The sequence below is a fragment of the Mesoplodon mirus genome (genome assembly GCF_964341445.2).
Source record: "Mesoplodon mirus genome assembly, chromosome: 4".
Taxonomy (NCBI): Eukaryota; Metazoa; Chordata; class Mammalia; order Artiodactyla; family Ziphiidae; genus Mesoplodon; species Mesoplodon mirus.
Genome location: NC_138979.1, coordinates 102,046,417 through 102,072,516, shown reverse-complemented (window position 1 = coordinate 102,072,516; position 26,100 = coordinate 102,046,417). Strand labels below are relative to the sequence as shown.

The 26,100-nt window shown below is 52.1% G+C and overlaps 2 protein-coding genes across 3 annotated transcripts; one reads left to right on the top strand and one right to left on the bottom strand.

Annotated features, from left to right (window-relative positions):
• The first annotated feature begins 1,797 nt into the window (after positions 1–1,797).
• On the top strand, positions 1,798–8,004 carry CKMT1B (creatine kinase, mitochondrial 1B). 2 transcript variants are annotated; one of them, XM_082617379.1, is made up of 10 exons: positions 1,798–1,902; positions 2,744–3,053; positions 3,680–3,878; positions 4,080–4,175; positions 4,556–4,777; positions 4,923–5,008; positions 5,118–5,241; positions 7,101–7,235; positions 7,439–7,564; positions 7,763–8,004. In XM_082617379.1, the coding sequence occupies exons 2-10, from the start codon at positions 2,905–2,907 to the stop codon at positions 7,874–7,876; spliced, it is 1,251 nt and encodes a 416-aa protein (XP_082473505.1). In that variant the 5' UTR covers positions 1,798–1,902; positions 2,744–2,904; the 3' UTR covers positions 7,877–8,004. The 2 variants fall into 2 exon arrangements, with proteins under 2 accessions (XP_082473505.1, XP_082473506.1); XM_082617380.1 differs by having other exon boundaries at positions 1,883–1,995.
• Positions 8,005–8,273: 269 nt separating this feature from the next.
• STRC (stereocilin) lies at positions 8,274–25,122 on the bottom strand (the record flags this gene model as incomplete). The annotated part of the gene is made up of 29 exons (XM_082618292.1): positions 24,971–25,122; positions 23,878–24,663; positions 23,764–23,788; positions 21,760–23,014; positions 20,729–20,791; positions 20,509–20,619; positions 20,171–20,337; positions 19,816–20,002; positions 19,584–19,699; positions 19,183–19,315; positions 18,627–18,809; positions 18,305–18,343; positions 17,969–18,136; positions 17,731–17,796; positions 17,123–17,248; positions 16,748–16,806; positions 15,799–15,922; positions 15,573–15,685; positions 13,226–13,361; positions 12,601–12,797; positions 12,316–12,406; positions 11,943–12,099; positions 11,165–11,334; positions 10,374–10,529; positions 9,469–9,611; positions 9,129–9,277; positions 8,802–8,899; positions 8,558–8,705; positions 8,274–8,362 (listed from the first exon to the last, which is right to left on the bottom strand). Exons 1-29 carry the CDS (start codon positions 25,014–25,016, stop codon positions 8,274–8,276), a joined length of 5,301 nt encoding a protein of 1,766 aa, XP_082474418.1. The 5' UTR covers positions 25,017–25,122.
• Between the last annotated feature and the right edge of the window lie 978 nt (positions 25,123–26,100).

Here is a 26,100-nt window from a genome sequence, read left to right as displayed (position 1 = left end):
CTTTGGCTTGGTTGTGTCTATTGGCTTGACACCCACCAAAAGGCGAACCCAGTTTTCAGGTAACACAACTGCAGAACTCCATCTATTCTCTGATTATTGCTCTCTTACCAGGAGAAGAAGGAACTGATGGACCTGGAAGAGAGGTAATTGGCTACTAAGGCTACCCACAAATGAGGAAGAAAGGAAAAGGAGTACTAGGGAAGCCTGAGAGGAATGAATGAAGTGAGAGTAAAGGGATGGAGTGGGGTCTCATCAGTGAGGCCAGCGGACAACTTGAAGGGAATTTCTTTTTCTCAGATACTCTCCCTTAAGATTAACAAGTGTCTTGCTGTCTTGTGGGTACACCAAGGTAATGATACTGAGCAGGGCCCTGTGGGGCTCCTGGGCACAAAGACTTTCTGTGTCCCCCATGTCTTTGATTTCAGGAAATAACCTTCATTCAGCCTCCATGACCTTTCCCTACTTCCAATAGGCAGGTTCAAGCAGTTGTGGTTCTTTTGTTTGTTTTTTGTTTGTTTGTTTTCTTTTGCGGTATGCGGGCCTCTCACTGTTGTGGCCTCTCCCGTTGTGGAGCACAGGCTTCGGACGCGCAGGCTCATCGGCCATGGCTCACGGGCCTAGCCGCTCCGCGGCATGTGGGATCTTCCCGGACCGGGGCATGAACCCGTGTCCCCTGCATCGGCAGGCGGACTCTCAACCACTGCGCCACCAGGGAAGCCCTCAAGCAGTTGTTATTCAGGGAAGTGAGAGGATGCAAGACAGGAGAGAAACAGTCAAGAGAAACAATAGTGCAGCCTTGGGGCAAGGTCCTGGTTCCCCATCAACGGACACACACAAAGGTATCTTTGGAGCTTCCCTGGTGGTGCAGTGGTTGAGAGTCCGCCTGCCGATGCAGGGGACACGGGTTCATGCCCCGGTCCGGGAAGATCCCACATGCCGCGGAGCGGCTAGGCCCGTGAGCCATGGCCTATGAGACTGCGCGTCCGGAGCCTGTGCTCCACAACGGGAGAGGCCACAACAGTGAGAGGCCCGCGTACCGCAAAAAAAAAAAAAAAAAAAAGATATCTTTGAGCTGTTTTGCAGATACTGAAACCCCCTCCAGGTGGGTATGCTGCCCACAGGCACGTAGACCCCAGACCAGCTGGAACCTGAAGGTTGATGTTGCTGACTCCTACTTACCTCACCACCAACCCATCAGAAGAATGCAAGCCCAGTCACTGCCTTGATCCGCCCTGACTAGAAGACCACTCCCTATTCCACAGGGAGGGGGGCACAGTTCTTGAGGTGCTAGCCGCTGTGTTCCCTCCAAGAATAAAGCTACTATTTATTTATCCTCCAAAACTCTGTCTCTGTATCTCATTTCAGCATCCGCGTACAGAGAGCCAATATTTTGTCATCAATACCTGAAAGAATGGGCTAATGCCACCATGCCTACCCCATCTTAACTGACCCTCCATACTGAAGCCCACATCTCTATTTCAGCTCCAAGCATTCATACTCCTTCTGCCAGGACAAAGGTCAAGTCATACCCAAGTCACACTTGGAGATATGGGAACAAAGCCCTCAAATATGAATATGCATCTTGTGAGGAGAGAGGAGGAGAAGGGACCAGGTGGAAGGCAGCGATTCCTTGGTGACCCTATGCCTTTGGACACCCTTCCTTACAGTTGGGATTAAACAGCATTAGGGAGCCAAGAGAGGAAACACATGTGGTGGTTGGGGACCTGTGCCTGCCTGTTTCCGTCCTACACCTCGTCATCTCACCACACCCTTCACGTCACCTTACGCTGCCCTTCAGCTCAGGAACTGGGAGCTACAGAGAGCGGAGAGAAGGGAGAGGAGGAGAAGAAAGCATTGTAATTCCTTGTCCAACTCCAGCCCCACGCCCAGCACAAACAACAGGTAGGCAAGCCTGCGGAGAATACTCAGAGGGAGTCCTGTGAGCAGCAAACTGGTCGGAGCCTGGAAAATACTCTGAGAAGTAAAAGATCAAAGGTGAAGTAGGAGATGGGGAGGAGGGCAGAGGTGGGGGAAAAGTGAGGGATCTTGAGAAGTGGAGGAAGGACAGAGCAGGGCTTCAGACTTGGGGGCAGGGCGGGTGTGGGCAACACAGCACAGATGGGGTAAGAGTTGATGTTTCCCTGATTTCTCTCCGGGAATCCTTCCACAACCTTATAAGGAGAGCACAGGTGTGGCAGGGAGGAGCTTTGGTCCTCTTCCTGGTTCTAAGGAAAAGGTGACCTTGAGCCATCTTGTGTCTTTCTCAGTGTCTGCCTGTGTGCTTTCTCTTTGTCTTCCTCTGGTATCTGTGTTTATTCCACGGTTCCCCGAGGCCGCCTCCCCTGGGAAGATGGAGAGGTTGCTGAGGCAGGCCGAGAAAACGAGAAGAGGTTGGGTGGTGTCACGCTTTCACACCCACAGGGCGACGAAACGGGTTTCCTATTAAACCGAGAGGCTTAGGGGAAGGGTGTTCGGGTCTCGCCTGTCCCCTTGGGTGCTGTCCTCTACTTGGTGCTGAAATCTGGGCGACCTCATCTCAGGTGGGCCCGTTCCCCGGCCTAAGGCTGCAAATCTCCAGTCGCCCTACTCTACCTGGTGGGTGGTGCCTGCCCTCTGCCCCCGCACACCTAGGGCCGTGGCAGGCGGGAAGGCGGGGCCTGCACGAGCCCCACCCCTGGAGACTGCAGTTCTGCTTCCCTCTCCTGCGCCCAACCGCCACTAGCTCATTGCGCCTCTCCTGCAGCCTGGTCGGCACCGGCTTCCACTCCCGCTCCAGCCTCCCTCCATTTCGGATCCAGCCTCGCACCCACCTCCGGCTCTCAGTCAGCCCGTTTGCATCCTCCCTCCCGGTTCCTGCCCTGAGCCATCTCCTACTCCGGGATTCCGTAACCAGACCCTCAAGCCATGGCTGGTCCCTTCTCTCGTCTCCTGTCTGCCCGCCCGGGGCTCGGACTCCTGGCTTTGGCTGGAGCTGGGTCTCTAGCCGCTGGGTTTCTTCTCCGCTCGGAACCTGTTCGAGCCGCCGGCGAACGACGAAGGCTGTATCCCCCGAGGTATCAGTGTCTCAGGCGCCCGGGTGAGGGTGGGGGTGGGGGACGGGTAGGTGCTGACGGGGATGGAGATGGGGACCTGGGCAATAGAGAAGGGCTATAGTCACGAAGGCTCTGGAGTACAGGCGCTGGACAGTCTGAAAACCTCAGTGGGGTGGGGATGGAGGCCAAAACCATAAGGTGAAAGCATTCCTGAGGACTTGGAGCCCACAGTTCCCACCCCCAAGGCCAGCTCTGGCCCTGTGAGTTCTGGCTGCACCTACTCTGCCCAAATTCCTAATTGAGAGACCAGGAACTATCCTTTCCGCTCTCCTCCATCTCCTTTTCCTGCTGTTCTCTCCCGTTTCCTGAATTCCCCTCCTTAGTCTTTCCCCTCCCCCCATCCCTAATGTTGTGTCCATGGGAGGAAAGAACTGAGCAGATCTGGGAGAATTGAGCCTCCAGCCAGAGGAAGCTAGAACTCTTGGGAAAGAATAGATCCTGAAAGTCCCTGATGAGATTACCAAGGTTTAGCCTCCCTCTAACCTCCCCTCCTCCCAAGGAACAAAGCCAGACATGCTCCCAGCTGAGTGCACTGGGTCTAGGCCCCCTGTGCCCTCCCTCCATGGTTACTGGTACCCCCTCCCTAGTGCTGAGTACCCAGACCTCCGAAAGCACAACAACTGCATGGCCAGTCACCTGACCCCAGCAGTCTATGCCCGGCTCTGCGACAAGACCACACCCACTGGTTGGACGCTAGATCAATGTATCCAGACTGGCGTGGACAACCCTGGCCACCCCTTCATCAAGACTGTGGGCATGGTAGCTGGTGATGAGGAGACCTATGAGGTAGGGGGCCCCCAGAGTTTCCCCGGTGACCCAATTCATCTCCCCAGTAATCCTAGCTCCTTTCCCCTAAAGACCTCACTTTCCCTTAAGACTGGAGCATCCATACTCATGTTTTCTCACCCAGTGAAATCAATCCACAGCTAAAGCTTGGGAAGGGATTCCCTCTCCTTAACCATCCTCTTCCTCTGAACTGCCCCTCAGGTATTTGCTGAGCTGTTTGACCCTGTGATCCAAGAGCGACACAATGGATATAACCCCCAGACGATGAAACATACCACTGACCTGGATGCCAGCAAGGTAGGTCGAATATTCCACTTCTGACTTGCATTGCCTTAGGTACAACATTCTGTTTCTCCAGTCCCTTCAACCATAATTATACCCTGACTCATAGTCATTATACTGCTGAGCTTTTAGTCTCAGTGTGGGGAAAGAATTGTATGTTCAGGAGCAGCCTCTGTGGAGAGGAGAGGGCGGATGAGAATGGCCATCCCCCAAGGTGGGCAGGTTTGCGGGAGGGTTTACAGTGCCCCTTCAGTTGGAATGCTTGCCCAATGGGCTTCTCCTTCCAGTGCAGGCAATGAGGACCCCTCTAGTCCTTAAGGTCTCTCCTACCCAAAGGCCCTCAGCTCCCGTCCACTGTGTTTCTGTGACTTACATTAATTTCTCTGATTCCCCAGATCCGTTCTGGCTACTTTGATGAGAGGTATGTATTATCCTCAAGAGTCAGAACTGGCCGAAGTATCCGGGGTCTCAGCCTGCCTCCAGCCTGCACCCGGGCAGAGCGACGAGAGGTGGAGCGTGTTGTGGTGGAGGCACTGAGTGGCCTGAAGGGTGACCTGGCTGGACGCTACTATCGGCTCAGTGAGATGACAGAGGCTGAGCAGCAGCAGCTAATTGATGTGAGGGGCTCTGAGAGCGAGCTGGGCGGGAGGGGTAGATGGAAAGAAGAGTCAGGGGAGGCTGGGCCAGATGAGGGAGATGGGCTCTGAGAAGCCCAGGGGCTACTGTGAGGATTCTTAACCCAAGTCCCTTTACTCTCCCCAGGACCACTTCCTGTTTGATAAGCCTGTGTCCCCATTATTGACCGCAGCAGGAATGGCTCGAGACTGGCCAGACGCTCGTGGAATCTGGTATGAGGCTTAGCTTACCCCCTGCCCCTATAAGTGCCCTTTTTTTTCTATCTCCCCCAATTCTTGCCCTACCTCTTAATCCCTGTCCCTCCCTCTCTCCTGCCTTCAGGCACAACAATGAGAAGAGCTTCTTGATCTGGGTGAATGAGGAGGATCATACACGGGTCATCTCCATGGAGAAGGGTGGCAACATGAAGAAAGTGTTTGAAAGATTCTGCCGAGGCCTCAAAGAGGTTGGAGAAGAATGTATAAGGGAACTAGGTGGGAGGACTTGAGGAAAAAACAAATTTAAGTAGGTAGATTGACCATATAATTTATCAACCAACCCAGGATAATTTTGATGGTGAAAAGGATCACCACCAATCACTCTAGGACAAGAGGTATAAATCAGAACTGTCCAGGGAAAACCAGGATATGTGGTCACCCTAAGAATAGGAAGAGAGAAAGAATGTCAGGATTCTAAGGAAGTAAATAAAGCAATTGCCAAATAATGCAAAGAAGGAGTAAATGAGATGGTGGCTCAGTGCCTGGGGGATGTGGTGTGGGATGGTGGGATGTGCAGATAGGAAAAGGTTTAAGCCTGGATGGATGTAAGGAGTGAGAGATTGGTATGTTCATGATTCTAATGTAACCACCCAGTTGGGAGCCAAGGTAGGCCTTAACTCTAGATTCTGTCATTCTTGCTAAAGTAGCATGTCTAGATTTTAAGCTGAGAGTAGGAGGGAAGCCAGGGAAGGTGGAGGATGGAATGGCCTAAATTCCAGAATGCGTTGCTCTGCATGAGGAGTTGAACTGAATCCTCAGTCCTATATGGATTAGGTCTCCATATTCAATTCCAGATTACAAATCCCCATAAACCCAATCCTTATTGTATGTTCTCATGTATACAGTTCTATTTTGAACTTGTAAAGGGAGAGAGCTCCTCTTCCGTTTAGATCTTGGCTGGGAAGTTTCTATTATTTTTAGCAAGTAATAGGTAACATATTAAATTATATGCCTTAGTATTCTCATCTGTAAAATTGGGAGAGTAAGACTTCCTACATTTTTTTTTTTTTTTTTTTTTCCTGTACGCGGGCCTCTCACTGCTGTGGCCTCTCCCGTTGCGGAGCACAGGCTCTGGACGTGCAGGCTCAGTGGCCATGGCTCACGGGCCTAGCCACTCTGCGGCATGTGGGATCTTCCCAGACCGGGGCACGAACCCGTGTCCCCTGCATCGGCAGTCGGACTCTCAACCACTGCGCCACCAGGGAAGCCCCTTCCTACATTTTAAGTTGTGGGGTTTAAGTGAGATAATGCATATAAAGTGTGTGGCCCGTAGTAAGTGTTCACTAAGTGTTAACTGCTGTTACTGTTCTAGATGGAAGAATTTCCCCTTGTTCAGCATATACAATATCCCCCTACGCCATGGTTCTTTCTGAACTAGGAACAGCATCCCCCTTACTCAGGTTAGGTAGTGGTCTTCACGTCCATCAACTCCGGCAGATCTCCAGTCTCTTCAACTCTAATAGTCATCTTCATGATTAGGATGCTTAAGTGAAACAAAAACATGCTTCCCACACTCCTCCCCCACCCTCCACAACTATGAATCCGGCTCTTCTGTTCCATATTCACCTTCCTCTTGCTTTCTCACATGTGCTCTTTCCACAGTTAACAGGCTCCCTTGCCTCTTCCTGTTGCAAAGCCTACAACCTCATTTTTTGGCTGAAAGAAGCTTCCAAGCTCTAGGCTCATTAGCAAAGTAAAGATGTCAATGCATGCAGAACTCATTGAATAATCGATCTTTTCTCAGTTCAGTTTACCACCTCTGTTCATCTCCCTAGATCATCCTTAATGCATCATTCCCTCAGGTTTCTCTTCTTCCACACAGGATATTTTTGCACAATCTCATCATTATGGGCTTGCAACATCAAAATTATCTTTTATGCATGATAATAATGAGCCATTTCCACCAAAAAAAAAAAAAAAAAACAGTGTCATTCTTTCACATCCCAAGTCTTTATTTCTAGACATATTTCTAGAGTTCCTGTGGGTCTAGCTAAGGGAAGGCTAGCATATCCCTGACTTTTCACTAACAGAGCCTTTCTGCACTCAGGTGGAGCGGCTGATCCAGGAGCGTGGCTGGGAGTTCATGTGGAATGAGCGTTTGGGATACATCTTGACCTGTCCGTCTAACCTAGGCACTGGACTTCGGGCAGGAGTGCACATCAAACTGCCCCTGCTAAGCAAAGTAAAGGAGATGTGGAGTTAGAGTGTTGTGAAGGAGGAAGGTGGCTGTGTATGGGTGGGAGGGATTGGGCATTTTGGAAAGGAGCAGACATAGTGTAGCTAAAGAGTCAAGGGGAAGAGCTCTGAGTGGGTTCAGGGCTCTTTCAGGTCGGACCAGTCTCTGCCTCTGTTGACTCTGGCCCCCAATCTCTATCTCCCTTCTAGGATAGCCGCTTCCCAAATATCCTAGAGAACCTAAGACTCCAAAAACGTGGAACTGGAGGAGTGGACACAGCTGCCACAGGCAGCATCATTGACATCTCTAATTTGGACCGACTGGGCAAGTCAGAGGTGAGATTCTTAGGGATTCGGGATAGGTCTGTGGGGGTTGAGATGTGACAGGGAGTGAGCCTCAGGAATGTAAGAGAATCTGAAATGAAATTCAGGTTGAGTGGGGAGGAAATTGGAAACGAGTTCCCAGAGCAGCCAAACCAGTGCGGAAGAGAGTCAGATTGTGGGAAGCAGAGATCAAGAGTTAGTGTCCTTCAGGTGGAGCTGGTGCAGCTGGTCATCGATGGAGTAAACTATTTGATTGACTGTGAACGGCGTCTGGAGAGAGGCCAGGATATCCGCGTCCCTCCGCCTCTCCTCAACAAGCATTAACTCCCATCCCCAGCAGATGACTCAAGACTGGCAGGACCTCTGCCATTCTAACAGTAGCCCATTCTCCTTACTCTGGATGCCCCCTTTTCCCCCTTACTCCCTCTGTCCTAGTAAAGACTCCTGGCTACGCTCCAGTTGTGTTATTTCTAATGGTGGGATGAGGAGGAACTAGCCTCCAGAAGAAAAAAAAGGCAGTGGGATTATTTGTGATGGAAAGAGACTCCAGATATGGCATGCCAGGAACACTGATTCTCAGGTGGGTGGAAAGCATTAGCATTTTACCCATATTCCTCATCAGCTTCCTGAGGATAATTAGATTGCACTTCCATTGCACTTTATTCATTATTACTTGAAATGACTTCCCCAACAATCTCTCTCTTTAACTGCAGAGACAGGCTCATAGCAGGTTGCCAAGGAAGTAGATGGTCAATGCCAGGGCCCAGGAGGGTTGTGACCAGTCCTGGAGACCCCAGGCTGTGCTTCGACCTATAATGAGACAGAGAATGGAAGGAATATCACAGCTCTGCTCCACAGGAGCCACTGATACTTGGAAACTATTTGCCTGTAGACCCCTTCACTCCAGGATCTCCCTGAAGGATTCTGTGAGCCAACCAGTACCAAGTTAGGGTTCAGATTCTGGGTCAGGGGTTGGTGGGTCAAGCTGTGCAGTTGGGAACTCACCCTGCTGTTCTGGGATCTCCTTCCCCTCATACTGGGCCCATGCAACTGCTCGTCGCTGCTCAGGACTCAGAAAGGCCATTTGCTCAGGAGTGACAGCCACAGCCTGAACACTGGTAAGACTAGATAGCTGGGTGGGGCTGAACACCACCTAGGGGTGGAAGCAAGAATCAGGACATCCACTGTAGCCCTTGTTGGGCCCTGGCTCTCTTGTGGTCACCCCAGACCCCACTCCATCAATACTTACAGCAAATTTCGGAGGAGGGATGACAGAAATGGCCAGAGGGGTAAGGCCCTGGATCTGTCCTCGCAGCAGTGCTGAAAGAGCCAGGTCTGGGATTCCAGCTGTTGAAGCAAGTGGGATGGGCATGCAAACATTATCTTATACTGGCCTTCTCCAGCTAATCCCAAGGTATCCTACCATAGACCTTCCCCAACACATCTCCAACCTCTTACCTAAATGCCTTCTCAGACTCCCACCTTAAGAATTCCAGAGCAGTCCTCCAACCAGTCCATCCATGGTATGGAAACCAACCCCTGACAACCAGCAACAGCAGTGGCCCAGTCTCCCTACCTGCTATTGTACCAATTTCGGTGAAGATCTCAGGCCCCCAGTTACTGACTGGGCCAAAACCACCAGGCAGCACAAGGAGCTGGGCCAGAACCTCCAGTTGCTCCTCAGAACACGGGAGATGCAGGTTGCCCAGGAAGAGAGCTGCTTGGCTGTGGAAGAGTGGGAAGGAAGGGAGAAGGATTCAGCCATGGTGATAAGGGTCCGTGGTCATGAGTTGATGGTAGAAATGGCTTCAGGTGAGATCCCTTCCTCCATGGGACCACTGCTGTATGATCCTTCCCTCCCCAGTGAGCCCACCTTTCCCTCAGCACCACCACCCACACCCTCCTCCACAGGTGACCTAAACTCCCAACTGTTGATATGCTGCAGCTCCTCTGGCCGAAGTCCACAGAGTGTGTAACCCAGTGCAGTCAGGTGGAGGAAGTCCAGGTGGCTCACGTGCCGACCACTCTGCTTCAGGAAACTGGAGACCACAACCCGGAGCTGGGGTGGAGGTGGAGGCCACGGGATAAGGAGAGAAGTCATGGGGAAGTCATGGATGGGCAACTGCTTAGGGAAGGGACAAGTGCTACTGGATTTTTTATTATTAAGACCTGAAGATCTGGGATTCTCTGGTGGTGCAGTGGTTAAGAATCCACCTGCCAATGCAGGGGACACGGGTTCGAGCCCTGGCCCAGGAAGATCCGACATGCCACGGAGCAACTAAGCCCGTGCGCCACAACTACTGAGCCCGCGCTCTAGAGCCCACGCACTACAACTACTGAGCCCCCGAGCCAAAACTACTGAAGCCCGCGTGCTCCGCGACAAGAGAAGCCACCGCAATGAGAAGCCCGCGCACTGCAACCAAGAGTAGCTCCCGCTTGCCGCAATCAGAGAAAGCCTGTGCACAGCAACGAAGGCCCAACGCAGCCAAAAATAAATAAATAAAATAAATAAATTTATTAAAAAAAAAAAAAGACCTGAAGATCCAATGGCCATGGGAAAGGTTGAGGATCCAAAAAAGAGAAGGATGGAAAAAAAGAAGGCCAAAGGGAAAGGAGGCAGAAGGAAGTATTATGTGTCCAGGGCCTCAGAGTGAATAAATCACAGAGTTCCTAAGGCTACTAGTATGGGGTATTAGGAAAAGATAGAAGGAATGGCCAGGCAGGATCACAGGAAAGAAATTCCATGGGCTTTAGATGCCCTAGAGGCCTGTATCTGTGGGATGGGTGTTTGGAAGGTGGTAGAGAGGATAGAAGATGTTACCTGGATGGAGCTCCAGCCATCTATCTGCCCCAGGGTGCTCAGCACACCCCAGTCCACCAGGCTCAGCTCCTGTAGTTCCCTCTCTCCTAGACCTATTAAGAGCCGACCCAGCTGCAGGATCTGCTCAGGACGGAATCCCCAGGGGGGACCCCACAACTAGAGAAAGAGAGGATGAGTGTGAATGGAAAAAGCACTGGATTAAGAGTCAGAATGCTGGGTCTTAGTTTTGCCTCTGACGTTAGCTGTGTAACTCTGGGCAAATCACTTGCCTTCTCTGGGTCTTTAGTTTCAACTGTAAAATGAGAGGACTGGTTTAAGGTTCCTCTGACTAAGGTGTTATTGAAAGACTCTATAGAGTCTCAGTAGTGAAGAATAGCAGACTCTAGTCCATGAGTTCTAAACTCTTACATGCACCAGACTCTTGGGGTTTAGGGGCGGGCGGTGACTGCTAAGATGCAGATGCCCAGACCCCATCCTCAGAGATTCTTCTTCAGTGAGTCTAGCATGAGATCCTCGAATAAGCATTTAAAAAACCTGCTCCCTAGATGATTTTGATACACACTAAAGTTTGGTAACCACTTCTCTAGTCCCTCTACCCATTTCACTAGCTTCCTTCCCTCAGTATTCATCCCCTCTGACTTCCTACTCAGGATCCAAACCCTCTAATTCTTTTATCTCCTATGTCCCCCACCCCTCACCCAGCTATCCATTCCCTCGTGTTCCACATCACACCCAACCAGCTTCCTCATGTTATTCCACCTCCAACCCCAACTGGACTCTCCATCACTAACTTGTTTTGCTTTGCCCATCGCTGCCCGTAGTTCCTCAGGCCCAAGTCCTGGGTCTCCTGCAAACAGTGCTAGGCAGTCCTCAAAGTCTAAAAGCTCCATCTCTGCGATCTGGGTTGCAGACCAGGCTGATGGGAATGTTCCCCGTACATCTGCACAATTTGGCACAGGTTCTAAAGGGGGAAGGCAGGGCCAGGGGGTCAGTGTAGTACTAAAGTATGCCCAGAGAGATAGCTATAGATGGAATGACCCCCCCAACCTTTGAAGGACAGGGCAATATGGGCACTATGGCTCAAGGGATTACTACAGTGTGAGATTTATAGGACTTGATATTAGAACAAGTGACTGGAGAGGACAAGCCCCTCATTGTATAGATGGAAGACCGACGGGGTTGCTCAGGGACTGAATGGCAGATCTACATTGGAACCCAGGTCCCTAGCCCCACAGTGTCACCTTCCTCCATCCTAAGCATCTTCCCAGCAGAGAGCTCCACGCTTAATCAAGCCTAGAGCTGAGTCAGCTGTTAACAGGGATAAGAGAGCAGGGAAAGGGGAGTCCTGGGCTAAAAATATAATGAGTTATAAATTACCAGAGCTATAGAACCCTAGAACTAGAAGAGACCTTGAAGATCATCCCTCACACCTCTGTGCTTTATAGGTTAGAAAACCCCAGCCTAGAGAGAAGTTACACAAATCTGCCCAAAGGGCACAAGTCTGACTGCATTGTTGGATACTCTTTCCTGTACACCATGCTACATGTATGGGCATGTGGGGATTTTCACCTGGGAGATCGTCTGCTGTGGGCCGCACAACCCCAGCTACCAGGGCTGCTTTCTTGGCAGTGAGCTGTGGCCCTGCACACAGCTGTCCAGCTCTGCTCTGCTCCCAGCTCTGCTGCTTTTCTAGGAGCCGCTCCAGGGTCTCTGGGCCCAAGGCCTCCTGGGTGAGAAGGTAGAAGGAGGGTGGGCAGAGCCGGGCAGGTCAGGGCCAGCTGCTACAGCTGTAATTCCAAAGTCCTGTCTCTTTTTAGCAGTCTCCCCCTGCTAAATTCGAGCTTCACACCCTTTGCCCTCAACTTCCTTGGCCTTAGCTCCCTGGCACCAGCTCCCCAGTCCCCTCTCTGCTCTTACTCCCTCCCTTGTTCCTTCACCTCACCCTGGGGATCAAGGAAATAGCCTCGGGAGACAGAGTGAATACTAGGCGTCCTGCTTGCTCGACTTCATCCTGGCTCCATAACTCTGGTTTCCTGAGGGACAGAAAGAAGATCAGGGGTTGGGATGCTGAGTGAACTGTGAGGGGAAGGAAGAGGAAAGACATGCTGGGACTGGGGACTCAGAGCTCCAAGGACCTCAAGCATATTGAATGGGCTGCCACTGATGAGGGTGGTTGAGAGGGTGGGTGAAGGATGAATTAGAATCTGAAGTTTCCGGAGGTCCGTACCCAAGAACAGGCTCCTGCAACAGCAGCCATCCCAGCTCTGTGGCAAATGGTTCTCCTAGGCAGATGCCCTGCAGCTGACTGAGATGGGCCAGCAGGATCTGTAGGGGGATCCGTCGTGTGCTCTCTATTCCCAGGAATCCAACCAAGGGACCCAATGTCTCCAGCACTTCCCTTGACACTGTTGTCTCCTCTGGAGCCTGGAGAGGGGCATCAGGCCTTGGGACAATGCACCGCTGGCTCAGAGGACCAGTCTCTTTGATCAAGACACCAAGATCTTTGACCTTGCCTCCCTCCAGCTCCCAACCCAAGACCCTATGAAGTTCATTGCCATTGTTCACTTTTCTAAACAATGAGCCCAAATAGGAGCAGGCAGGAAGACTGGGAGGTGGAATCCAAGGAATTCCTTATACTCCAAGGAATATGGACAAGAAACCTGAAGCAGACTATCAAGGAATAGAACCCAGAGGTAGATCTAGGGGCTAAGGCCTTGTAGACAAAAACCTGTTTGGCAGCAAAAGTTCAGGTCTGGGCCTAGAAGACAGAGAGCATTGTCTGAGTGGTAAGAATGACCCAGGCTACAGTTCTGAGTCTGATGGTGTGGACTCTGAGTCTGATGGACTCTTACCAAGTTTTGTAGTGCCCTTTCTGCCAGGGCTGCACGGTGGGGTGGGGTCAGTGCCAGCAGCTGCTCTGGAGTGCCTCGTACCAGCTCCACCACCAACATAATGGATTCACTGGACAGTCTGTCCATCAACCGGACCCTAAAGCAGTTTGACAGTCGGGGGACTCAGAATTGAGCCAAGTTGAGAAGGGACCACAGAATGCCACATTGCCCAGACAAGAGGTAACACTAGACCAAACCCTGTGGCCCTGGAAAGGAAGCCCCAGACCCAGTTCCCACCACAGTGCTTGCAGGGAGAGAACAAAGGGAGTGACATATTTCCAGTCTTCTTGAGAAGAAGTAACAAACAATCCTACCTCATCTAATGGAATCAAAAGCCCCAAATATTAAGTATCACTAAGTCCCCCCCCCATTTTATTAAACACTGAGGTTCAAAGAGATCAAATGGTGGGGTCTTACTCTCAGTTCCTGTTTTCCACAGTACGACCCTTCCTCTACTTATTGTGAGAAGGTCCCCTCTTGTTCGTATAGCACTATATAATAGACAAAGTTCTTTTAGGCATTATCTCATTTGATCCTGTGGCAAAACCTGGGGGTAAGAGAGGTATTTTCTCATCTCTCTTTCACAAATGAGGAACTCGGGTCTTCCAACTCATGGTCCAGGGTCTTTCACCTCATCCAGGTCTTTGGGATTCTAAATTATCTCCAAGAACCAATATATTTAAATAGATTTGAAAGGCATTTTTTAAAAAGCCATTTTGCCCAAAAATCAGAAGTGACACCATGTACTCTATCTAGGGTTGCCAAGTCTGGAACTGGACCAAGTAGTACAAAAGCCAAAATCTGTGGGAAGGTCTATAAAAATGTAAGGATGGAGTCACCTCCCAGAAAGACCAACGCCAGCTTTTTCCTACTCTGACTTACAGTTCAGTTGGCAATGGGGTGAGCATGGGGGTAAAATGGGAACAGAAGCCTATGAGTGAGATACTCATAAACTCCTAGAGTCTCTAGTTTAGGAGCCGCCTTAGGTTCATCTAGTCTTCTCTCTCCTCATGCATACTTGAATCTGCTCTACAACATTCCTGCTATGGGGCCATCCAGACTAGGCTTGAATAGCTCCAGTGGCCAGGAACTCACTACCACAATTTTCCTCATATTGTGTAAAAATCTGACTTACATTCACTGGTACTAGTCATGCCCAGTGGGGCCATTCAGAAACATGCCAATCTATTTTCTATTTGATAGCCCCTGGGGTATTTGAAGGTATTTATCACATGCTTCATACATTTTCTCTTTACCTACTCCTCTGAACATATTGAGAACACAGTTCTCTAAGCAGACTACGGTCCTATAGGGCAGAATTGAATCACTACCTCCCTCATTTTTTTTTTTAATTTTTATTTTTGGCCATGCCATGTGGCTTATGGGATCTCAGTTCCCTGACCAGGGATTGAACCCGGGCCACGGCAGTGATAGCCCAGAATCCTAACCACTAGGCCACCAGGGAACTTCTACCTCCCTCATTTTAAATATTCTAACTCTATTAATGTGGCCTAGGTTATAATAAGATTGCTTGGGGACTTCCCTGGTGGTCCAGTGGCTAAGACTCCATGCACCCACTACAGGGGGCCCGGGTTCAATCCCTGGTCAGGGAACTAGATCCCACATGCTGCAACTAAGAGTTCGCATGCTACAACTAAAGATCCTGCATGCTGCAACTAAAGATTCCCACACGCTGCAACTAAAGATCCCCGCACACAGCAAATGAAGATCCCATGTGCCACAACTAGGACCCAACGCAGCCAAATAAATAAATATTTAAAAAATATATATATATTGCTTGGCAGCTCACATCACAATGTTGCCACCCTCAGGTGTCCCATGCTGGGGCCTTGTTTGGGGAGCCAGTCAATACCTAGAGCAACTTTGTTTTTCATTTTTAAAAAAATATTTCCTTATTTAGGCTGTGCCAGGTCTTAGTTGCAGCACGCGGGATCTTCGTTGCAGCATGTGGGATCTTTAATTGTGGCATGAGGTATCTTTAGTTGCTGCATGTGGACTTCTTAGTTGCGGCATGCTAACTCTTACTTGCGGCATGCATGCGGGATCTAGTTCCCCTACCAGGGATCGAACCTGGGCCCCCTGCATTGGGAGCATGCAGTCTTACCCACTGGACCACCAGGGAAGTTCCCCTAGCACAACTTTGAAAAGAATCCTCTGATTTAGGCTGTAACTGATGTCAGGGAACCACCAGACAGAAAAACACCACCTCTAAGGTGTTTCCTAAGGGCAGATCTTCTACTCCAGGTTGAGCCTTCTGAGAATCCAGTATCTCCAGTTGTAGCCTTACGGTAGGTCCAGGAGTAGCTTGGTGTCCAGCCCACTCAGTTCTGGCCCCAGGGTTGCCAGCTCTGGCTCTGGCATTGTCATCCTCCTCTGTAGCTCTGCCCAGATACAGGTCCTCTGTAGGACAGGGTAGGGAAGCAGGTTCAGGACAGTGCTGAGCATGGAGGCTGGGTTCTATACCCAGCGTCCCCACCTCCCTGCTCCCACTAATGCCCAAGCACCCTTCTCACCAGGCTCCCTCGAACCCCAGTGGACAGTTGATAGATCATGTGTACCACTTCAAGGAAGTCTGCCATCGAGTTGATCTGCTGCAGAAACTCACAGGACATGCCCCCTGCCAGAGTACCCAGAGCCCTGTAGATGTGTGAGTGGGTAGATGCTCATCCAACACGTGCCACAGCCTCTCTGCTCCTTGATATCAACATTCTCAACACAAGTACAGATGTTCATTTACGGTAATTTACAGTTTGAGAAATATCTTTCCATAGATATTCTCACTGGCTTCCCACAACATCATCACTGTTTATCAGAGAAGAAAATAAAGATTTACAGAGGTCAAGTGACATTCCCAGCATCATTCTACTAGAAATGTGGTAAACTGAGACTAGAGCCACGTCTTCAGAAGCCCATGGTTCTTTTATTGTGGGTGGAAGTAAGGTGATACTTAACTCCTGTCTATTCCTGCTTGGTCAGTGGCTCTGAAGGATTAATTAGCAAATGTCTACCAGAAGCTTACACTGGGCCCGGCACTGTATTAAGTACCTTTTATGCCTTATCTCATTTAATCTTCACAACGACCTATAGGAAGGTACCATTTTATTTATTTTTAAAATTTTTATTGGAGTATAGTTGATTTACAATGCTGTGGTAGTAGGAAGGTACCAGTTTAATTCTTATTCTACAGAAGGAAAAATTGAAGCTTAGAGAGGTTAAATGACTTGCCCAAGATCACAAACAGGTGATGGGGTTAGGACCTGAACCCAATCAGGATAGATACTGTGCTATGGAAGGGCAGGAGGGTCAGGGGAGGAGGAGCCAGAAAAAGACCCCCAGGCTGAGGCTATGCATCATTGATCCTCATACCCCCACTCCCCCACATATCACATGGTGCCTGGCACATGGTAAGCACTCAAAAAACGTTAGTTGAATTAAACTCACAGCTCAACGCAAGTTACTCACTGCAGATTCCTGAGGGTCAGGTTGGTGGGCACCTGCATCTTATTCCAGAGAAACTGTGCCTACAGGAGAAAGAAAGAGGAGCCACTTCCCAGCAGAGATATTGCCCAAGGACCTATGATGCCTTGGACCCAGTGCTGCCTCTCCACCCTGTGGGTCCCACCAGCCTCCTACTCTCCCAAATGCCCACTGCTGAGACAGAGAGAGAGAGAGAGAGAGAGAGAGAGAGAAATGGGGCAATAGGGAGGAGGGAAAACGAGAGCTAAGCAGGTCACATCATAAGGGATGCTAGGGATAATATGCCATATGTCTGAGGGATGGGTGAGGGAGGTGGAAAATAGTGAGAGAAGGGAGTTCTGGGGTAGTGGGAAGAATTACCTGCTGCTCAGACCAGGGCAGCTCCCGGTAATGCCTTCGGTCAGCCAGAACAGCAGCAGAGTCCAGCTGTAGCAGCTTTAGTGGGAGCAGAGGCAGCAGGCAGTCTGGCCAGGTGGTGGGGATAGGCTGCTGGTGGGGTGGGTGTAGCAGTGTAGTGATAGGTGAAAGGGTCTGGACTCAGGCCTCAAAGAAGAAGGGGAACCATGCGGGGCAGGAAGGGACCAAAACTAGGAGAAGGGTGGAATGGCATGTGCCACTCTAGAAGGGCACACCCAAGAGCCCTCACATAAAAGGCGGTTGTGGTCAAGTGTCGCTGTTGATTAGGCACCTGATGGACAAAACTCCCTCAGTCTCTCAGAGCCTTGGTCTCTTTATCTGAAAACAGGATGATTGGCCTGGAAGATTTCTCAGACCCTTTGTGCCTTTGACATTCTAGGATGTCATGCTGTCCGGCAACTGGCCCTGGGGAGAGCTACGAATGTCTTGGTGGACACAGAGCTAACTTGGACTCTCGGGGCCACTGCAGGGAGAGAATGTGGGGCAGCACCAGCCACATGAAACAGCCCTGGGACGTGGAGAGGAGCTCAGTCGGGAGAAACCACACGTACCTGACCGGGGATGCACACAGCTGCACTGGCACCTGTTGCACCCATGTTTTTAACTCCATCTTTCACCTGCATGAGAATTGGCTGCGTGTATGTGTGTGTGTGTGTGTGTGTGTGAGTGTGTGAGTGTGTGTATAAAAGTGGTGAGGTTTGAGGGGGCTTCCCTGGGCACAGGGAAGATGCCCTCCTCCCAACCAGAGCCCTCATCCCTGATTGGCCATCCTCCCTGCTGCTCTCATACCCGAAAGGTCTGCAGCAGTGCTGCGGTCTGGCAGGCTGAGAGGCGTGACAGTTCAGGGGCCAGGCAGGAACAGGCCCCGACCAGAACTCGCCTAGGGATGGCCTGGAATGTCTGGGAGCTGAGGCCTGGAAGCAGAGGGTGCAAGGAGCAGAGTTCCTCCAGGGACAGCTGGGGAGCAAGAGAGACAAGAGACCTGAAGGAGCCGGGCCAGGTGGTAGGGAAGAGGACAATCACAGTACACAGAAAGGCGGCAGGTATGAGGGGAGCTGAGAGGGAGCCAGGGAAAACGGGGGGACAGAGAGCTCTGGGGGATGTTGAGAAGTTGCTTCTACTCACGTCACGCGTAGGGAGAAGCCGTCCAAGCAGTAGGACAGCCTAAGGGAGGATGGGACAGGAAACAGCAGCTCTCAGGTCCTGGCAGCCAGGTCCCAAGCAGGTCCCTAGGGCCCGCCCTCCAAAGCTTCCAGCTCCCTCTCTACCACACCAGTGACCAGCCTGGCTCTGGGCTCTTCTTCATCTGAGGAAGGGGGTTGAGGGAGTCCTCCTTGGGACAGAGGAAAAGGTGGCTTCAGGGGGGCCAATGGTATCCTTGAATGTAATTCTCTTGACTGAGGTTCCGCGGGTGGCAGGTGGAAGCCAGGGAGTGAGATAGGCCCACCTGGGCAGGTGTGACACTGGTTCCTTGCAGCGCAGGAAGCATGGCTCTAAGCTGGGGCTCTGACAGCTCCTGCAGGAAGCGGAGGCCCAGCTGAGGGAAGAGAGGGGCCCAAACTCGAAGCTCCCGGGGGCTCAGCACAGTTCCTCCAGATGAGCGCAACACCCCCAGAAGTTCATATGCTACCTGTAACCAAAGGAGGTCTGGGACTGGAGAGAAAAGACAGGTGAACCTTAAGCCTCCTCTCTAATCCCACATCTGGATTTCCCAGGGCCTGGATTATGGCTTGGAACCAGGGATGGGAGAGGAGAAGATTGGGTTCAAGACATCAAAGGATATGTTCGAGATGTCATAGACCAGGTGGAGCAGGGTCCCGAAGAGGTGGTAATAGATAAGAATGGCCATGGAGTAAGGAAGTAAGGAATGAAGGTAGCCAAGGTGCGGCAAGGGCTGGCACCAACTGTGCTCAAGCTTGGTTGAGATGACTGGGCACGTCCTCCACACAGACCACCCCCCACGGGAAGCCTGGAGTCTTGTAGGCCTGTGCCGAGGGGCTCACCCGTCCTTGTGGGCTGAGGGTCCCGTTGGCCGCGCATTCCAGCAGCCCCTGTTCTACCGACCCCATTGGATCGTTCAAGGGTACCAGGCTCTGCAGCTCCTCAGGGCTCAGGAAACAGGCGAGGGGCCCCAGCCTGAAGAGGGCACGAAGCTGGCCTTCACTGAGGCTGGTACTAAGGCTGGTACTAAGGCAGGGACCATGTGGGTACATGGAGCAAGCACTCCGACTGCTAAACTAGGAAATGTGGATGCCACAGACAGGCCTCTCTCCTGGAGCCCTACACCGCCAGGGGCCACTGCCTACTCTCTTGCCCCTTCCTTTCTAGGACCCCAACCCATCATGGCAGCTGTACCTGCCTCTCCCCCGCTCTGGCCGTGATCACCGGTCCCACAACCACTCACCTGCGCACCTGCTCCTCTCCATCCTGGACACTCTGGTTCACCAGGCTGCGCAGCACATGTCGGGCATGTCCTGGCCCAAGACCTGCTGCTGGCCAGCTATCCTCCAGGGCCTGGATCTGAGATGGGGCAGGTCAGCTCATGTTGGGGTCACTGTGGGACTAGGAGACATGCCACTGACTCCCATCCCACCTATCAGAAAACAGCCTAGTCAAATAAAGGATCGTCCTCATACCTGATGAGGGCTGAGTTGCAGAAAGTTCTCCAGAGGCAGATGGGGGAGCAGGGGCAGCGCTGCCCATAGCAGCTCCTGGGGCCAGGCGGGCACTTCCCCAAACAGCTCAGGGGCCAGCAGTCGCCTTGCCAGAGCCTCCTTCTGTTCAGGCCTCATTTCAGGGCTGTAATTCCGGATGGCAGCCAGGCTGGGGAGAGTAATGGGTCTTAGCCCTTGGCCCTGTTCCCTGGCTCTGTGCAGCCCTGCTGTCATGGACAGGAAGGAGACTCCCCAGTTTTAATCGAAGGGGCTGCTCTAGGTGGGGGGGATTGTCCTGACCCTGACAGGGTCAGGAGGAGTTGTACAAGGTCCTTACACACTGTCATTGGCCAACAGGGATGGTGGGAAGCGCATCAGGTCAGAGACAGCCAAGAAGGGGATGAGCGGTGAGAGATCGATGAAGAGCTGGGAGGTGAGGCGCGGGTACCGCTGGAGCAGCAAGGCTGTCAGACGACCCAGGGCCTGCTCCTCAGATGGTGGCACCTGTGGGGGCACAGGAATGAATGCCGGCTCTGGGGATGCCCACTCTTCTGGCCATCTCCCCTGCTGAGTTCCTCCTTCTGCTGGAGTGAGCCCACTGCCTACCTGGTTCCAGGTGCTCTTGATTCCTAGATCTTCCCCACCACCCTCGTTCCCTTCTCCCTCCGTGCCCACCTGCAGCTGGGCCCAGGAACGGTGCATGAGCGTCAGGAAGCCCTGAGCAGCCTCGCTCTCCGCTGAAAGCACCAGCTGCTGGAGATTTTCTGGCGGCATGTGCAGGTATGCCTGGGAGTAGGAGGTCATGGTGGTTATGGCCTCACTGGGCAGGGACCTCAGGCCACAGCTATCACCCAGTCCACCCACATACTGCCCCCCCACCCCCCGCATCTGTTACCTGCACTAGAATCTGCAGGGCCCAAACACTCTTCTCCCTCTGGAGCAGATCCCACAGCACAGGCTGGTGGGGAGACAGACAAGATGCCAAGAGAGCTGTCTCCTCTGTCCCTCCTGCGGCTTCCCCAGGCACTCCAACTCCACTTGCTAGAATGCTTGTCCTTCATCTAAAGCTAGTATGTGTGTCTGCTCAGATGTTACACTCCTTTAGGTCAGGGACCACGTCTGCTATAGCCTTTCCCATGCCAGGCCCATAGTTGGCTCAGTAAATACTTGTAGATATGAACCAAATTATTACATTTCACTGGTCTCAGGACTCGAGAAAGTGGGCCCTAACTTGGAGTAAGGAATCTTTACATTCCCTACAGAACCTAGCAAAGTGCCTTACAAATAAGCGGAACTCAATGAATGAACTAAGGTATTCGCATATTCCAGCCCCTTCACTCTACAGAGAAGAAACTGAAGCCCAGGAGAACCAAATTAAATTACCCCCCTAAAACCACACTTGTGGCATAGTTGAACCTGGAACCCAACCCTTCTGATTTGCAATCACCCTGAATTTTTCTCATTTCTGCCTTATCTTCCTATATTTTGCCAGTTTCCAATTCTCACTCTCTAGGGACAGAATTAGAGCCCTCTAACTTGATCCCTTTCCTTTCCGGAGCAGAAAGGGGGAAAATCAAAAAGTCAGGAAGAATAATGAGACCACATTTATTACATATTGTTTTTATATCATATACTAGTGCTAAGGTCACAGCATGTGTTATCTGATGTAATCCTTACAGCCACCCTAAAAAGAGTGGCACCATTATTCTCCCTGTTCGTTTGCAGATGACAAAAATATTGCTCAGAGAGGTTAAAAACTTGTCCTGGGTTGATCACAGAACTAAGATGTAAACCCAAGCCTGTATGACTCCAGAGTTGTGGGCTTAACCGCTGCACTACACTACTGCCTCTCAGTAATATAGTAGAGAATTCCCATGGAGGCCCTTCCCTCTGTTCCAGGAGCTTTCACCTTGGCAGATCACTCACGCTGAAGCAGGCCAGCAGCTCCATCTTGCTTAAACCAGAGCTGGAGCTGGCAGTGGGGTCAAAGTCCAGGGGTGTCGGCTGCTCCTCCTGTTCCAGGTACTCCCCAACTGTCCGCAGCACACTGCGCCGGCCCTCAGGGCGGAAGGCATCCCAGAAGGAGCAGTTGTCTGGGAGACTGGAGAGCATCAGGGCCTGTCCCAGCATCCCCTGGGCCTCCTTCCCTCCGGCCCCTGGACCCAGGAGGAAGGTCAGCAGGCGCAGGAGATAGTGTAGGCGTGTGGGGTGCGCAGGGGCTGGCACGGAGGACTGACAGCGTGGCAGCTGGGACAGCATGCCAAGCAGGAAGGGGCCTGGAGCCAGGCAAAGTGGGGACGGTCCCAGTGGGGGCTGAGAGGGCAGAAGAGGGCCCAGTAACCCCTCTAGGAAGCAAGTATCATTGCCCCCACGACTTATCCTGCACTGGCCTGCTAGCCAAGGCCAGGAGGGCACCAGGGCCTCGTACATGGTGTCATTGGCACAGACCATCATCAGGAAGCTGCCCCCATCTGGGCAGCGTTCCCCACACGGTCCAATGTGGCAGGGTGGGAAGGCCGTGACATCCGGGGTGGGGCCCTGGCACACATGCTGAACCCAAGCCTGGTTGCTGGGGGGCACAGCCTGCAGACTCGCCTCCCCACACATCCGCTCAGCCCACAGAGTCTCGTTCTCCAAGAAGCAGCCCCAGAAGATCTCTGGGGTGAGGGGGACAGGGGGCAGGCCTTCAGGGCAGCTGGTAGGGGGTGGGAGCAGGCCCGCACAGAGCCGCTTTACCAAGCGGCGGGTGGGACCCGACAGGGTGGAAAAGGAGAGGTCGCTACAGATTGCCTCCAGGAACTCTTCGGGAAACTGGTCGTGGCAGGCCTGGAGCCAGCCTTGGGCACCTGGTGCCCATGAGACTGCATACCACACAGCTGTCTGGCAGATGGCAGCGGTGCTGGGAGGGGGCTGCGGGGAGACAGGCTTGATGTGCTGGCAGATCACGTAGAGGGAGAAGTTGGAAATGCTGTAGTGTGGTGCTGGGCCTGCGGAGTTCTCGCAGAGGGCCTCCACAGAGATGGCCCGCCGCTGGCGAGGGCTGATCTGGCCTGAGGGCTGGGAAGTCCTGGGCAGAGGCACAGCTGTGCTCAGGCAGTGGAGGAGCGCAGGGGGTGGAGGTGGCGATCCAGACAGAAAGCCCAACGCCCGCACATCCCAGGAGAGATTGTGCCGGATGCCCCTGGATGCAGAGGGAGGAGCAGGTGAGCATCTGATCAGTTTACATGTCCTCAAGTTGAGACTTCTGGCCCTGGCCCAGAGCCCTGCAGGGAGGGTGGCAAGAACAGGCTTTTCCAAAACTGAGGTCGTTGGGAGTACTGGTGTTACCGGTGTAAATGTTGGAATGGGGGGAAAGGGGAGAGAGATCTGTCCCGCCAAGGCACAAAAATCACCTAGGAGCAGTTGGAGTCCCTTCTGTCCACCCGGCCCCCTTCTTTCTCCTTTCTGCATACGCTTTTAGGCAGCTTAAACACAACCCTTGGTTGGCCTCAGATCAGGAAATCTGCCCAGCAACTGAATATGTCTGCCTGTGCTCTGGCACTGTTGTACTGAAACAGTAAGGGGTGGAGGAAGCCAATCCCATCCTTTCTTTCCATACCACATCTTTATTAGTTAACATTTATCAAGCACCATGTGCAAGGCACAGTTCTAAGTGGTTTACACATACAGTATCAACTCATTTAATCCCTTGCAAAAACTCTGAGGTAGTTAATATTATCCATATTTCCCAAGTGGGGAAACTGAGGTATAGAATGAGGCTATAACCTGCCCAAGGTCACATGACTAGGAAGAGGTAGAGTTGGGACACCAACCTCGATAGTCACACTCAAAAACCAGTAAACTACACCCCTCCCATCAGTTTCCTCTTCAGCTCTGGAGGCTGATGACGTCCCAGGCCCAATCCCTCAGAACTCCTCTCCTGTTACTTACCACAAGAGCAGCTGCTGAAGATTGCCTAGGAGGGAAAGAGTAAGGAAGAGAACTACCCCAGTCTCACCCTTCCTTGCCCTGCCACAGCCCAGCCCCAGGCCCAGCAGCACTCACCTCCCTGGCACTGCCCATTGACATCAGGCTCTGGTTGCCCCAGAATGGAAAAGACCTCATCCTGCAGGGAGTCAGTGACTCGGAGCAGCCCCTCCTGGAAGGTAGCATAGAGGGGGGCCCCCACTGTGCGCAGCAGACCTCCCCAAAGAGCCTCCTCAGAGCCCAGCTCCCCAACTGGGGTGAGCAAAGCCAACAGACCCTGCAAAAGGTGGGGGGCTGGCTCCCTCCCATCGAGGCCTGTGGCATTGGCGGGGTCCACGCTGGGCTGCACCTGCACCAGGGCCTGCCAGCGTGTACCCTCTAACAACAGCAGCAGAGAAGGCAACCAGTCAGCTGCCAGAACGCAGTCAGAGGGCCCATCACGGGTGCATGGGGGCCGGGTAGGGCTAGGGGGTCCCCCGGGAACTAAGGCTCCCAGCAGCACCTCTGCAAGTCCACCCAGCACACCTGCCTGGTGCCCCAGGAAGTCCCGGGGGGTCTGCTCGTGTCCCAGCAGTGCCAGCACATCCCCCAGCAGCCCCAGCATTGGCTCCCAGTCTGGGCTGCCTCTCAGCGTCACTAAGAAATCATGGAGCCGGAGGGCAGGGGGCTGGAGAGGTGGGGGCTCTCCCACCGGTCCTTCCCCCATTCTCCCAGGCTCAAAGGAAGAAGAAATGTTGGCCAGGAATGCAGAGAACCGTGAGCGGCTGAGGGACCCCTGGGGAGCCTGGTCCAGAACGGAGAGCAATGACTTCAGGAGGGAGAGACCAGGGTCCAGGGACTGAGGCCCAGTAGGGACCAGGGTCACTGTAAGAAGAGAAACCAGAGATCACTGAAGGGGAAAAGCCTGGAACCCAAATTCAGCCCTGCCCTGGAGCCCAGTCCCTGCCTGGATATAAATATGATGTGAAAAAGATGGTGAGCTGAGTCCCTTTCAACAACCTACAGTAGGTCTTGGCCTGATTTCTTAACCCTCATTCTCTCCCTTAGCTCCAGTCTCCGCCCCTCTTCCTTTCACCTTTATTTTTTCTCTAACCAGTTAACCTCTGCATTCTTAAGTCTCTTTCCAGCAACCATTCCCTTCATCCCCAGCCCAGCTCACTGTTCCTCTCACCTGCACAGGACAGCAGCAGCACCAGGGCCCAGAGGCTCAGAGCCATGTTTCCAGGTAAGCGCTGGTACTAGAGGTGAGTTCTGGTTATTCTCACCTTGTGTGGGATAGCCAGGTGAGGGCAGGGCACTGCAGGCAGCCTGAGTCTCCACTGACACTGTAGTGTGGTCTTTCAGGAAACAATATCCGTAACCTGACAGCAGGTTTGTCACCTGAGCCACTGAATACCTGATCCTTTGGCTTTGGAGAAGGGTGTGCCTGTCAGAGGGACCAATGATAGGGGATCCCAGGGGGCCCTCAGAGGAACCCAAGGATATAACTTCAGTTAGGAGCCAGGATGCAGATAGGAGTAGGCAGACATAGAGATGGAGCAGTTCTGGAGATCAGGAGTGTAATCTGGGAGGGTCTGCAGCAATATAAGAAATATATATATATATATATAATATTAAATAAACAATAATAGAAATATAAGAAAAGAGGGTGCAAAGCAGCTAAAAAGCAAGTAGAATTTGAGGGAATTGAAGAAGAAAGGGGGCCAAGAGAAGGGATCTGGGCAGCCAGGTGTAAACAGAGAAGAGGAATGAAGACAGAGGTCTGGTCTAAGGATGGAGCATTCAGGAAGAGAGGGGCTTTTGATTCAGTACCCAGAGCCACAAAATGTTAAGAGTTGGGCAGGATTTCAGAGATCACATAGACCAAACCTCTCATCTTATGGATAAGAAAATAGACACAGAGAGGAGTGACTTGCTCACTAGGCCATTCAAGTGTTTGGGTTTGCCCTCTGGCTCTCTTCCTGTGGCCCAGGAGAAAGCCCTTAGAAAATTCTGAGGTGAGAAAATAAATAAATCAGATTAAATGACTATGCAAGGGGGCTATTCCCCACTTGCATACACACGTGCGCGCGCACACACACACACACACACACACACACAGAGAGAAACTGCTCATAGATCAGAGAGATCCATCTCTCTGATCTGGTCAGAGTGAGAAGTCTTTTCTGCCTTCCGTTTATATATCCCCAAGGCCTTTACCTGACACCAGTTCTAAACAGTAATTCACCACAGGCTCCACTCAAACCATATTCTGTCCTTCTTTCCTTAGAACACTTCTCTATTCTAAAGCCCAAACCCAAA